General features: G+C 33.9%; 1 protein-coding gene across 14 annotated transcripts; it reads right to left on the bottom strand.

Annotated features, from left to right (window-relative positions):
• Positions 1 to 230: 230 nt before the first annotated feature.
• LOC102613339 (probable pectinesterase/pectinesterase inhibitor 44) lies at positions 231 to 6,916 on the bottom strand. 14 transcript variants are annotated; one of them, XM_052443513.1, is made up of 8 exons: positions 6,533 to 6,907; positions 6,058 to 6,156; positions 5,912 to 5,953; positions 5,632 to 5,776; positions 5,124 to 5,224; positions 4,862 to 4,984; positions 4,399 to 4,622; positions 2,032 to 2,428 (listed from the first exon to the last, which is right to left on the bottom strand). In XM_052443513.1, the coding sequence occupies exons 2-7, from the start codon at positions 6,139 to 6,141 to the stop codon at positions 4,551 to 4,553; spliced, it is 567 nt and encodes a 188-aa protein (XP_052299473.1). In that variant the 5' UTR covers positions 6,142 to 6,156; positions 6,533 to 6,907; the 3' UTR covers positions 2,032 to 2,428; positions 4,399 to 4,550. The 14 variants fall into 14 exon arrangements, with proteins under 14 accessions (XP_052299481.1, XP_052299472.1, XP_052299473.1 ...); XM_052443514.1 differs by having other exon boundaries at positions 4,399 to 4,619; XM_052443512.1 differs by lacking the exon at positions 2,032 to 2,428 and adding an exon at positions 235 to 577 and having other exon boundaries at positions 4,399 to 4,984.
• Between the last annotated feature and the right edge of the window lie 7,320 nt (positions 6,917 to 14,236).

Here is a 14,236-nt window from a genome sequence, read left to right as displayed (position 1 = left end):
CGGCTTAAGCATCTCAATCTCTCCCCTCTCATTCGCGTGCATCCCTTGCCTTTTATAGGCAAGGGAATCATCTTCTTTTCTTTTATTTTATTAATATTAATATTTTATTTTATTTTAATATTATATATACATATTGAATTGGGTGATGGTCAGGAGGTTTATTAATCGACACAATAAGTGAAAAAAACTAATAATTTTATTCTTATTAAATGTACACCTTTTAGTGTCAATCAAGTATCTAATGTAATCACCATAAATACATAATAAAACATCTTAAATTAAAAAAAAAATCTCAAATATAAAACAACACAGTTAAGTTATAACCCCAAAAACCAAGCCAAGTTACCCAACAAAACTTCTAAAAATTAATGGAAATATTCCAATAGCAAGACTTTAAGCTTGACTTCCAGCAGTAATGCCCTCTTCCAGTGGGAATACTCCAACAGCCACACTCCACTACTCCAATGCAGACACTCAGCAACACTCCAACCCATACCCAGCAACCCACCATCTTCCAATAGCACTCGAATTCCAGCCACATACCCAGCAACATTCCAAACCAAACTAGCAAATAAATCTATACAAAATCAATCAAAATACCTAATGTTATCAAATGCATAACATCTACACTACAATCCTTAACAACAACCATTATAAAAAAAAAAAATTAAAACAGAGCTACCTTTATACACACCCCTCTTGATGTAAATCACGAATCTTTTCATACTATAATCCTCTGCTGCCAACACGACATCCATTATCTTAGTAAAGTTCACTGTACCATCTGCTGCTACCACAACATCAGCTTGCACCTCATTTACTAGCAACAATTTCCGATCTTCACGCTTAAACCAATAACGAAATTGGCCACTTGATTTTCCCCCTCCGCCACGACCTTTGCCACTACTAAACCCATTAAAGAACAAATATTTAAAAATTTTGGTGGGAAGTTCAATTATCATTTGTTAATATACATCTAAAATTTTGGCAGAAAATTTTTTGTGACAGACTTTATGATGGCTATTTTCCGTCATAGAGTTATATTTTTTAAAAACATTATGTTATAATTATAATTTATTAACTAATTCATGTTTATAGATTTAATTAATTGATAAAATGAATATGGGAACAAAAACTAAAAACAAATAATATTAATTAAAATCTATTCAATCCAACAAATTCAAAAGAGATACATATAGTATTGACACGACTAAAAAATGTACTACTCTCAAATATAAGAGTGTCTAGTTATAATATAACCCGGTGAGTCCAAGATCGAACCACAAGGAATTTTAAATCCAGTAGTCAATTTAAAACTAAAAAAATTAATTGTGGGGAAAAGAAATTATTTGAAATCAATTTAAAAATATGCTAAGGTTCGAGATCCACTCTCTGTATTCAAACTATAATTTTAATACTCTCTCATTTATATTTTGCCCTCACTTATACCAGTTAATTATTATATAATTTAATTTTATGTGTGTGGATAAATATAGAATAAAGTACCTAAAGTGCCACACTATATTAATGTGTCCACATTATATCAAAATACTATATAGATCCAAAAAAAAATATAAATTAATATGACATAAAAATAACTAGAAAAGAATAAAATAAACTGAAAAAACTCATTTGAGAAAATAATAAATTTAATAGTTTAAAACATTGAGATTCACCTTTCACCTCATCTTAGTAAAATTAGCCACTCATATTAAAAGAAAACATAAAACTCTTTTTATTTGATAAACTTTTGAAATATGTTACAAGAAAAATTGATACAAAAGGAAACAAGAAAAGAAAAGAAAAGAAAGACAGAAATTCTGCAGTTCCCTCTTGGCTACAACTCTCTCTCTCGACTTCAGCTTCTCAATCTCTCCCCTCTCATTCGCTTGCATCCCTTGCCTTTTATAGGCAAGGGAATCATCTTCTTTTCTTTTATTTTATTAATATTAATATTTTATTTTATTTTTATATTATATATACATATTGAATTGTGTGATGGTCAGGAAGCGTATTAATCGACACAATAAGTGAAAAAACTAATAATTTTATCCTTATTAAATGTACACTTTTTAGTGTCAATCAAGTATCCAATGTAATCACCATGAATACATAATAAAACATCTTAAATTAAAAAAAAATCTCAAATATAAAACAACACAGTTAAGTTATAACCCCAGAAACCAAGCCAAGTTACCCAACAAAACTTCTAAAAATTAATGGAAATATTCCAATAGCAAGACTTTAAGCTTGACTTCCAGCAGTAATGCCCTCTTCCAGTGGGAATACTCCAACAGCCACACTCCAACACTCCAATGCAGACACTCAGCAACGCTCCAACCCATACCCAGCAACCCACCATCTTCCAATAGCACTCTAATTCCAGCCACATACCCAGTAACATTCCAAACCAAACTAGCAAATAAATCTATACAAAATCAATCAAAATACCTAATGTTATCAAATGCATAACATCTACACTACAATCCTTAACAACAACCATTATAAAAAAAAAAATTAAAACAGAGCTACCTTTATACACACCCCTCTTGATGTAAATCACGAATCTTTTCATACTATAATCCTCTGCTGCCAACACGACATCCATTATCTTAGTAAAGTTCACTGCACCATCTGCTGCTACCACAACATCAGCTTGCACCTCATTTACTAGCAACAATTTCCGATCTTCACGCTTAAACCAATAACGAAATTGGCCACTTGATTTTCCCCCTCCGCCACGACCTTTGCCACTGCTAAACCCATTAAAGAACAAATATTTAAAATTTTTGGTGGGAAGTTCAATTATCATTTGTTAATATACATCTAAAATTTTGGCAGAAAATTTTTTGTGACAGACTTTATGATGGCTATTTTCCGTCATAGAGTTATATTTTTTAAAAACACTATGTTATAATTATAATTTATTGACTAATTCATGTTTATAGATTTAATTAATTGATAAAATGAATATGGGAACAAAAACTAAAAACAAATAATATTAATTAAAATCTATTCAATCCAACAAATTCAAAAGAGATACATATAGTATTGACACGACTAAAAAATGTACTACTCTCAAATATAAGAGTGTCTAGTTATAATATAACCCGGTGAGTCCAGGATCGAACCACAAGGAATTTTAAATCCAGTAGTCAATTTAAAACTAAAAAAATTAATTGTGGGGAAAAGAAATTATTTGAAATCAATTTAAAAATATGCTAAGGTTCGAGATCCACTCTCTGTATTCAAACTATAATTTTAATACTCTCTCATTTATATTTTGCCCTCACTTATACCAGTTAATTATTATATAATTTAATTTTATGTGTGTGGATAAATATAGAATAAAGTACCTAAAGTGCCACACTATATTAATGTGTCCACATTATATCAAAATACCATATAGATCCAAAAAAAAATATAAATTAATATGACATAAAAATAACTAGAAAAGAATAAAATAAACTGAAAAAACTCATTTGAGAAAATAATAAATTTAATAGTTTAAAACATTGAGCTTCACCTTTCACCTCATCTTAGTAAAATTAGCCACTCATATTAAAAGAAAACATAAAACTCTTTTTATTTGATAAACTTTTGAAATATGTTACAAGAAAAATTGATACAAAAGGAAACAAGAAAAGAAAAGAAAAGAAAGACAGAAATTCTTCAGTTCTCTCTTGGCTACAACTCTCTCTCTCGACTTCAGCTTCTCAATCTCTCCCCTCTCATTCACTTGCATCCCTTGCCTTTTATAGGCAAGGGAATCATCTTCTTTTCTTTTATTTTATTAATATTAATATTTTATTTTATTTTTATATTATATATACATATTGAATTGTGTGATGGTCAGGAGGCGTATTAATCGACACAATAAGTGAAAAAACTAATAATTTTATCCTTATTAAATGTACACTTTTTAGTGTCAATCAAGTATCCAATGTAATCACCATGAATACATAATAAAACATCTTAAATTAAAAAAAAATCTCAAATATAAAACAACACAGTTAAGTTATAACCCCAGAAACCAAGCCAAGTTACCCAACAAAACTTCTAAAAATTAATGGAAATATTCCAATAGCAAGACTTTAAGCTTGACTTCCAGCAGTAATGCCCTCTTCCAGTGGGAATACTCCAACAGCCACACTCCAACACTCCAATGCAGACACTCAGCAACACTCCAACCCATACCCAGCAACCCACCATCTTCCAATAGCACTCTAATTCCATCCACATAGCCAGCAACATTCAAAACCAAACTAGCAAATAAATCTATACAAAATCAATTAAAATACCCAATGCTATCAAATGCATGACATTTACACTACAATCCATAACAACAACCATTATAAAATAAAAACAAAATTAAAACAGAGCTATCTTTATACACACCCCTCTTGATGTAAATCACGAATCTTTTCATACTATAATCCTCTGCTGCCAACACGGCATCCATTATCTTAGTAAAGTTCCCTGTACCATCTGCTACTACCACAACATCCGCTTGCACCTCATTTACTAGCAACAATTTCCCATCTTCACGCTTAAACCAATAAGGAAATTGGCCACTTGATTTTCCCCCTCCGCCATGGCCTTTGCCACTGCTGTTGCTGCTGCTAAACCCATTAAAGAACAAATATTTAAAATTGGTGGCTTATAGTGAAATTTGAAAGCCCTGTAGCAAATTTCGCTTTAGAGATTGCTACACAAGGCATGATATATCCTAAAAGGAATATTGCTACGATTTTGAAGCTAAAAAAATAATGTCGTGTCTACAAAAAAACTTAATGAAGCATATATTGCTGGATTGAAAAATGGTGTTAAAATATTGACAACTATACCGACTATAACAGACCTCCACAACAGGCTTGGCAATGACTTCATAAACACACTTCTGTGATACAAATTCAGTAAAAACCTCATCGAATTCATAAGTGTCTGAGTTCCAATTGTTCTTTCGAAGTTTCAACCTCTTAAGCTGAGGTAGAGCAAAAACCCAAAATGATTAATGGCAGCCTATAACCTAGCACAGAGCTCAAAAACACCATATATAAGAATCAAAGTGAAATTTTAACAATCACACATAAACTCAATAATTAAAACGAGAATGAGACTACCTCTGTCTGCAGCTCGATACAATCAGCAAAATCGACATCTGCTACGGTCTCTTCTGCATTTCGGGGCCACAATCTCACTGCCACTCTAACTCTTTCAGGCACTACAAGCACCAAAAAATCAGCAACTTGGGACATTAAAAGTTACTATTGAGACAAAAATCAAACAGAAAACAAAACTGAACAAATGAAACTGACCTCCGTCATTTTCGACAGAAGATGCGGAAATGCTGCGTTACACATTTTAATTTAGATTATTTTGAAAATAATTTAAATTAAAATGTGTTACAGCACTGAAAACACAATCATGTAATGGTTCGTTACAAATTTTCCCGGACATGTAACAGGAACATGTGACCTTGAAAATTGAAATGTGACAATGCCTTGAAAAATGAAAAAATCCATTAAGCTTCAAGATTAATGATTGATGCCATATGCTTAATTTTGTATTCTTTCCTTGGAAGCTTGTAAACAATAGAAATTATGCAGAGTTTTTGAATCTTGTGCTGACCTATAATATGAAGAGATGGGCACTGAACTGGGGATGAAAATGCATTAACCACAAGCTTAGGCTGCCTGAACTCGAATCCTAGGAATTTAGCCCCAACTATTAATATCACAAACTTTATCTTTGGCACTTTTGTAAAAGCCACTCCCTACAGTTTCAGAAATTGAACGCATTAGTGATAAAAAAAATTAAATAAAATAAAAAATCATCAAATCTCGTTCTCCTCCTCAAAATTAGGAACGGGATAAAATTAAGCAACAATAATAATTGACATTTTAATTACCTCTGCTTGCATTCCCGGTGAAGCAGCTGCTATAAATGCTCCCTAAAATCTCATTGGTCAAATTAGAAACTGAACACAATTGCTGCAAGTAGCAATAAACTCGAAGAAAATAAAACCAAAAATAGTTCAAGTTCTCAGGTGCCCACCTGAGAGAAGCCCAACAAATCATCAAAAGGACCATGTGTTTCCATGTAATCTTCAATATATGCAATGCTCTGTTCAAAGTTCATATACTGAGTACAATCCTACAGTAAGAAAACAGTCGCTGTCACCGGTCTTGCTACAAAATAATCTAAATTAAAATGTGTTACGACATTTAATAGAGGTACAGTCTGAAACGATTCCAAATTACAAGGGTAAAAATTGAAAATAATAGCACCTAATTTCGCTTTGATTAAATGTGGGTCAAAATCTGAAAAAAAAATTCAAACCCACTTCTATTCAATAAGTTTTCATCGATTTCTTCATCACTATGTCAGATTTACAAAGGAAAATTTGTCACCATTTCATGCAAGTCAAACCCAATGAATTTATTCAGCAAACTCATTCATATTACAAAACCTAATCGATTCTACACCCAAAATCAAAGGACAAATTGAAAAAAACATTGTAAGCATTTACCTTCACGAAGTGAAACGAGAGTGATGGTGACGCTGAAAGGACAAAGAGACTAAGAAACAATGCAAAACGAGAGTGTAATCGAGAATAAATGGTTTAAATGGGGGCAGAATGGTGGCATTCTTCCATCAATTGAGAAGGTGAGAGTTTAGTTCTAGGGTTTCAATACCAATACCAAAATGGTGCCGACAGCAACGGGCTATAATTTTTAAACAACATTACTGGCATAGTTACAATATACTTGAATGGCGGCGAAAGGATGGTGTTTTGGTCGATCGATTGAGCGCAAGGTTGATTTATAGGGTTTGGTCGTGAGAGAGTGTTGTGTTTGGGTGTAAGAGGAATCAAGACTTTTATCATAATTTCTTGATTGAGAAATTTTTTATCGCGATTCTATTATAAATTTGTGATAAACAATAATTATATCATAAATATATGATAGAAAATAATATTGTCAGAAAATCATCATTAATTTATGATAGATTAAAAATTATATCACGAGTATGTTATATTATTATAATATAAGCTGAATTTGTTATAAATTGTTTGTCATCTATTGCCTATTTTCTTGTAGTGGTGCCAACTAATACATCATAAGCCACTAAATGTATGACACGTAGTTGAAGATTCATGTGTCACAGTCTGCCACATCACACCGTTATCAACTTCTACGTTCACATTCTGCTTTCTTTTGTTTGTTGTCTTGTAGCTGTCAACTTAACGGGTGACATTTTCTAAATAGGGAGATGAGAGCTTCTAAATAGGGAGCTGAGAGCTTCGCAAATTTACTGAGAATTAATTTTTCCAGACTTTCAATATACATGGTTTAATAACTTTCTTGGAATTTATTAAGGTCCTGGAACCTAGACCAAATCAGCGTTATGTGTGTGTATATATATATAAATACAGATTTTAATATACTACAAGATAATATATTTTATATTACAATCTTTATTTTATATATACATACATACATATATGTATATACATAGAGCTCTTAAATGAAACAACGAATTCATGTGTGATCCTTACCCAATGTATTGAATTGGTAAACATATTTTACTAGGCCTTTAATTTTGAATTAGTAAATACGATCCATCAAATATTGAGCTTCCCACTTTTCTTGCAAGAGCAAAGGTCTTGATACATTTTCTTTTTAACTTTTTAAAAGTATCAGTTATTTTGCAAATAAATTCTATATATATAATTCCAAATCTAACTGTTTAATATTTATTTATTTTTTTCCCGAGTTTGTTCTTGCGAATAAATTTTGAAATGGCTTGCCATTTGACCGTCAAAAATAAGAACTCTACCAACCAATTGGAATTAGAGAAGACTTCCTAACTCATACATACATAAGAAGAACTCGAGGTTACGTTATCACATCTATCCAACCATGTGTATAAGCAAATACAGTTTCTATTTCTTCAAAAATGAAAAATTCCAATTAATAGTTTGCCCTAGACGTAGCTCGATTAATTGTGAATGCATATTATTACATCTGTGATAGTCATTTAAATTTGAATAATAATAATAAAAGAGATAAGAGTTGGTGTTTAGTTGGTAAGATTCCCCACTCTATCACTCTATCCAAATCTTTGTTAAGGGAAAAAAAAGTTCTAATTAATAGCACACACAAAAAAAAAAAACTGCATAATAGAGTTTCACACTGTACCAGTTTGGGATTGTTGATCGTTGCTGCTTATTTGTGAGTTTCAAATGTTATGTGTAGCCTTAAAATGATGAGATAATATGAAAATTATTGGTTCATAATTTCATATGATGAAAACTTGACATATCTACGATTTTGAATGAAGAAAATTTTGGAACGGATGTTAATTACATACATACGGCCCATGCACACATACATTGTTGACCCTAATTTTTGGTCAACCAAAAAAATTGAATAAAGGGGACGATATAAAGAATAAAACATCAATAATTTAAGTGGTTCAATACTTAGCTTACGTTCACGAGAGTCAAGAGAGCAAATTCCACTACTAAATAATGATTACAACATAGTTTTTCTTTCTTGCTACTCGCCTTTTTAATTTTTTTTTTCGCTTGTCCTTTATACCTCTAGAGCTCTCTATTTATAATACAATTTTTGAGTATCCTAAGTCTTCACTAATTCTTTATTTTGGTCGACTTTTCCTACTTAATTAAAATTTCATTTGAAGTCTATTTTTGTCTCCTTCTCAAAGTGGGCTCCAAGCTTCTAGATTAATTAGAATTTTATTACGCTTTGCTTCCCTTGTGTCTTGCAGGCCATGTTTCCTTTTATTTTTTGCTTTCTTGGTTCTTGGTTCTTGATTCTTATTTGCTTTCTTGATTCCTGGTTCCTAGTTCTTGTAGCTTTTGTCTTTTTCATGCTTTCCACTTTTGACTTTTCATGGTTCCTGGTGACTTTTGTCTTTTTCATACTTTTTACTTTTTGCCTTTGACTTTTCTTGGTTCCTGTCCATGCTCCACTTTAATTAATTTTTTTTCATGCTTTCATGCTCCATACTCCATAGATTTGCATGCTCATTTTTCTCTTCGACATCAGCTGCCCCCTAGCTCTTTTGGAGCTTTATTTTCAAGCTCAAAAAGAGATATTTCCTTGCCTATTTATACATTGGCAAAAGCCTCTCCTACCCACCAACGAACCCATCTCTTACTTATAGAGATTTGGTCTTCTCTCTCTCGTTCAACAATCAACTTTTTTTTTTCAAGTTTTGTTTATCTATTCTTTTTTTTGTGTGAGTATTTGCTATTGTTTTTCCCTTTTTTTTTTTTGGTTTGATCAATAATGTCATCAGATTCTCAAGACTTTTCTGAATATGAGCTTTGTGAATGTCCTTTAGAAGAGGATAATTATTAGCCTATAACCAGTCAACCATTTGCCGTAAACTTTACCCCTACTTCTTTTTTCCCACTTCTCTCTCTACTGGTCCCTCTTCTGTCTCTACCGAGTGGAGCACAAATGAAGAGGTTAACCACATGGGTGAAATGTTACTCGAATCCTTATGTGTTTCTTACGGCATACCTCGTTCCATTTCCTTAGAAAGGGCTGCAGAAAATGATAAACCTAGCCATCCTTCTCCCGGCATTGTCACCATGCGCCTTGACTTTTTTACCCATGGTGTGAGACTCCCTTTCCATCTTTTTCTCATGTACATACTTAGCAACTTTAAGTGCGCTCCTGCTCAAGTCTAATTGTATGGCATCCTGTGATAGGCATGTACATCCTTTGGAAACAGAGAAACCTTCCTAGCCCCACCTTCCAACAATTTCAATTTTTTTAACCAACTAATGGCCATCCTCAATCCTAATTGAGGTTCTCTATTAATGGTTGGTATTACGTGCGCACCTGGCCTAAGTTTCCTCCCTTAATTGTCTAAAAGAAATCTTCTGGGGGGTCTTAGAAAGACTCATGGTTTTTTGCTAGTGGAGATTGGGATTTTGGGGAATTTAGTGATATAAACCCTGAATACCGGGTTCAAACGAATTTTTGTATCCCAGGTACTATCTGGGCACTATTTTAATATGTTATTTCGCAGCTTCACTAACTTAAATTTTTTTTTCAATAACTTGGAATACACCTACCCTTTCCACTGTTATCTTTGATAATGAGAGAGATTTGTTGTTGAGTGTCCTCAATATTCCATTAGAATATAGATCTTGGACATATCTCTCCCAACTTGGTTTTTTTAATCAATTTTTGGTTTTATCTCCCCTGCACACCTTATAGATTCTCTTAGAGGTGAGTTTATACTCTTTTTCCACATTTTTGATCATATAGAAACTCATATGCTTTTCTTTCTCTCTTTTGTTTTCTTTAAGAGTGATGATGCAGTCACAAATTCTTGTACAAACTGATTTGACATTAATTCATTGGTTGAATGAAATATAAAATAATAAAAATAAATTATGTGGGTCCAAAGATATTTAATTCAACCAATTTTATCATACCACATCAGTTTGTACAAAATAAATTTGTACAAGAGTTTGTGGCTATATTATTACTCTTTCTTTAACCATGTCTTCTGGGAACGACTGAGCTCGTAAAAAGAAGAAGATTGAAAAGCTTTCTCTTGCTAAGATTAGTAGAAAGCTAAGGGATAAGCCTACCTTTCATGTTGGAGGGTCATCTTCCCAAGCTGCTTTTCCCAATCATCCTCAGCAAGAGGCCTTATCTCAACCAACTATTAATATGGTTGTGTATCCACCATCTATTAGTGTGATGAAGAGTAGGAATCCATATTATACTAGGATTAGTTTCCTTATTAACTAAAGTTTAAGACTTTTAAATTCCTTTCTAATTTAGAATTTTGTTTCCCTTTCAATTTAGGATTTTGTTTTACTTCATGAATTAGGATAATTACTACTACTATAAATAGCTCCCTCTTGTAGCCTTTGAAAGGAGAGAATTTTGAGTTTAATAATATTTCAATTTTCAAATCTCTTTGTGAGTATTTGAACAGTTAATTCTTGGTATTCTACGGAATCAACGAGTCTTAACCCCTAAATTCACGGTATTCTTTTGAATTAACGTGAATTTAGTTGTTCTTTTGTTCCGGTATTCTCTAGAATCAACGGAATATTTTGAACATTAAACTTCCGCTGCATCAGTTTGTTATCAGAGCAAAACCTGGTATCACCAATCTAACTTCATCTACCACAAAACCTTTCCTTTTTCCCTTTTTGATTTTTTTCGTTTAGCTTAAAAAAAAAAAAAACATAACTTTTTCAGACAAACCACCACCACCATCATACTTACCAACCCAAAATCTTTCAGATCCACCCATCCTTACTCGATTTCTGACCACTGTCATAGGAAATCTAAAACTTTTGCTTAATTACAGTTTCGGCCTAAAATTTTTATTTACTTTCAGTTTAGCCCCACTACCTTTTTAAACCCGAATTTAAAAAAAAAAGCCTCCAAGAAAAGCTCGTGATGCTCATACTACAACTTACAATCAAGAAGATGTTTCGAAAGATTAATCCCTGGCTAGTATGACAGCCAGAATTGATATGTTAGCTGCACAAATGGCACGAATGACAGAGTTACTTGACGAACGCCATCGTACTCCAGAACGTGAAGACAAATCAAGTGGAAGCTTTGCTAACCCATTCTCTGGGCGTCGACCTAGAACTGAGTCTACTGATGACAGAAGATGGGAATCTGGGTTGAGAATTGACATTCCCGAATTTCAAGGAAGTGGTCGACCTGAAGAATTATTGGATTGGATTAACGCCATTGAGGAAGTTTTCGAATACAAAGAAGTTCCTGAAAATAAACTAGTTTCGCTTGCTGCAACTCGATTTCGTGGAAGAGCAGCAGCTTGGTGGCAACAAACTAAGCTCACAAGGATTAGGCAAGGCAAAAAGAAGATTGATTCTTGGGAAAAGTTCAAGAAGCACTTGCGTGGAGCATTCTTGCCTCATAATTACGCCAAACTGTTATACCAACAGCTACAGAATTTAAGGCAAGGTAATCGATCAGTGGATGATTACACTACAGAATTTCATTGGTTGGTGGCCCGCAATGACTTGACAGAGACAGAAGAACAACAGGTTTCCCGCTACATTGGAGGCCTACGATCTCAATTTCAAGACCAATTAAATTTACTTGACCCATACTCTGTTTCAGAGGCACACCAACAAGCCTTGCAGTTGGAGAAGCAATTTAGTCGACGTACTAATGACTCAAGCTTTCGGGGTGCTCGAAGTGTTGTTCGTGATAATTCAAACCCAACTTCTCAATTTCGTAATTTCACTCCTCCAAATCCTCCAAATAAAACTAGTAAACCTAGTGAAATCGGTCAAAGCAGCAAAACTCAATCATCGGGTTCGGGATTACGCTGTTTTAATTGCAGAGAAAATGGGCACCGAATGACAGAATGTAAAAAGGGAGGAAAATATGGTAAAGGCTTATTCGTAGGCACAGAGGAAAGCGAAGACTATCAGGAGGAAGAAACTGAAGAGTTTGTTGTAGAACCAACTTTTGATAGTAGTGGTAGCGCTCAATCTGTTGAAGAAAATGGTGATAGCGGACCAATGTTGATCGTGAACCGTGCATTCTTCACTCCTAAAGGTCAAGACAAAGACAAGTGGCTACGACAGAATATCTTTCAGACTACTTGCACAATCGGGGGTAAAGTATGTCGTATGGTCATAGACTCCGGCAGTTGCGAGAATGTCATTTCGGAAGAAGCCATAACAAAGCTAAATTTAAAGACAGAACCTCATCAAACTCCATACAAGCTCACATGCCTGAAGAAGGGAAATCAAGTGACAGTATCGAAACGTTGCTTAGTTTCCTTATCCATTGGTTCAATTTATAAAGACAAAATTTGGTGTGATGTTGTGGCTATGGATGCTTGTCATCTATTACTGGGTAGACCTTGGCAATATGATCGAAACGTAGTGCATGATGGGAAAAGAAACACCTACAACTTTATGTTTAACAATACCAAGATCGTTCTCCTACCTAACAAAGAGTTTACTCTCCAACAAGACTTGGGTAATTATTTGTTAGGAAAGAAGCAATTTATAGATGTTGTAGCAGAGACAAAGAGAGTCTACATTTTATTGGGAAAAGAGAGTAACGGTGATTCGAAGATTCCTGAAGCTGTGACACCTATTCTGGCGGAATTTCAAGATTTATTCCCTAATGAGCTACCACAGGGTTTACCACCTCTTCGAGATATACAACACCAAATTGATTTGGTACCAGGTTCTACATTACCAAATCGACCTCATTATCGTATGAGTCCTACAGAACATGAGGAATTAAGGCGCCAAGTGGAAGAGTTACTAGAAAAGGGATTTATCCGTGAAAGTCTTAGTCCCTGTGCAGTCCCTGCTTTATTGACTCAAAAAAAAGATGGTTCTTGGAGGATGTGCGTGGACAGTCGAGCTATCAATAAAATTACAGTTCGATATCGTTTTCCAATCCCTCGATTAGACGACTTGTTAGATCAACTCAGTGGAGCAACAATTTTTACCAAACTTGATTTGAAAAGTGGCTACCATCAAATTCGAATACGGCCTGGAGATGAATGGAAAACAACTTTTAAAATTCGCGAAGGGTTATACGAGTGGTTGGTAATGCCGTTTGGCTTATCTAATGCTCCGAGTACTTTTATGCGAGTCATGAATCAAGTTCTTCGCCCTTTCATTGGAAAGTTTGTGGTTGTTTACTTCGATGATATACTTATATATAGCACCAGTCACGAGTTACATCTACAACATTTGAGAGAAGTGCTTTTAGCCTTAAGAGCAACAAGTTTATACACAGCAGTAAACAAGTGTATTTTCTTGACCAAGAAAGTATTATTTTTGGGATATGTGGTGTCGAAGGATGGTATATCTGTTGACCAATCAAAAGTGGATGCTATTCGAGATTGGCCTCAGCCAACTACTTTATCCGCCACCAGAAGTTTCCATGGATTGGCCTCTTTTTACAGGCGATTCATTCCTCATTTCAGTACTATTATGGCACCAATCACAAATTGCATGAAAGGAGGACAATTCTCTTGGACAGAGGCAGCTACTAAGGCATTCAAGATTATCAAAGAAAAGTTGATTACTGCCCCAGTACTTGCCCTACCAGATTTTTCGCTCACTTTTGAGGTACATTGTGATGCTTCTAAGGTCGGCATTGGAGCTGTTCTTAGCCAACAGGGTAAGCCTATAGCTTATTTCAGTGAGAAGTTGAAT

This window comes from Citrus sinensis, chromosome 6 (genome assembly GCF_022201045.2).
Source record: "Citrus sinensis cultivar Valencia sweet orange chromosome 6, DVS_A1.0, whole genome shotgun sequence".
NCBI classification, from domain to species: Eukaryota; Viridiplantae; Streptophyta; class Magnoliopsida; order Sapindales; family Rutaceae; genus Citrus; species Citrus sinensis.
The sequence above is the reverse complement of the archived record's forward strand: the minus strand, read 5'-3'. Positions and strand labels throughout refer to the sequence as shown.

Coding starts and splice junctions, on each gene's coding strand:
- LOC102613339 (XM_052443512.1), bottom strand. CDS start 6,141: ATGAACTTTGAACAGAGCATTGCATATATTGAAGATTACATGGAAACA. Junction 5,225..5,631: donor CCCATCTCTTCATATTATAG/GTCAGCACAAGA, acceptor TGGTGCTTGTAG/TGCCTGAAAGAGTTAGAGTG. Junction 4,985..5,123: donor GTATCGAGCTGCAGACAGAG/GTAGTCTCATTC, acceptor GCTCTACCTCAG/CTTAAGAGGTTGAAACTTCG.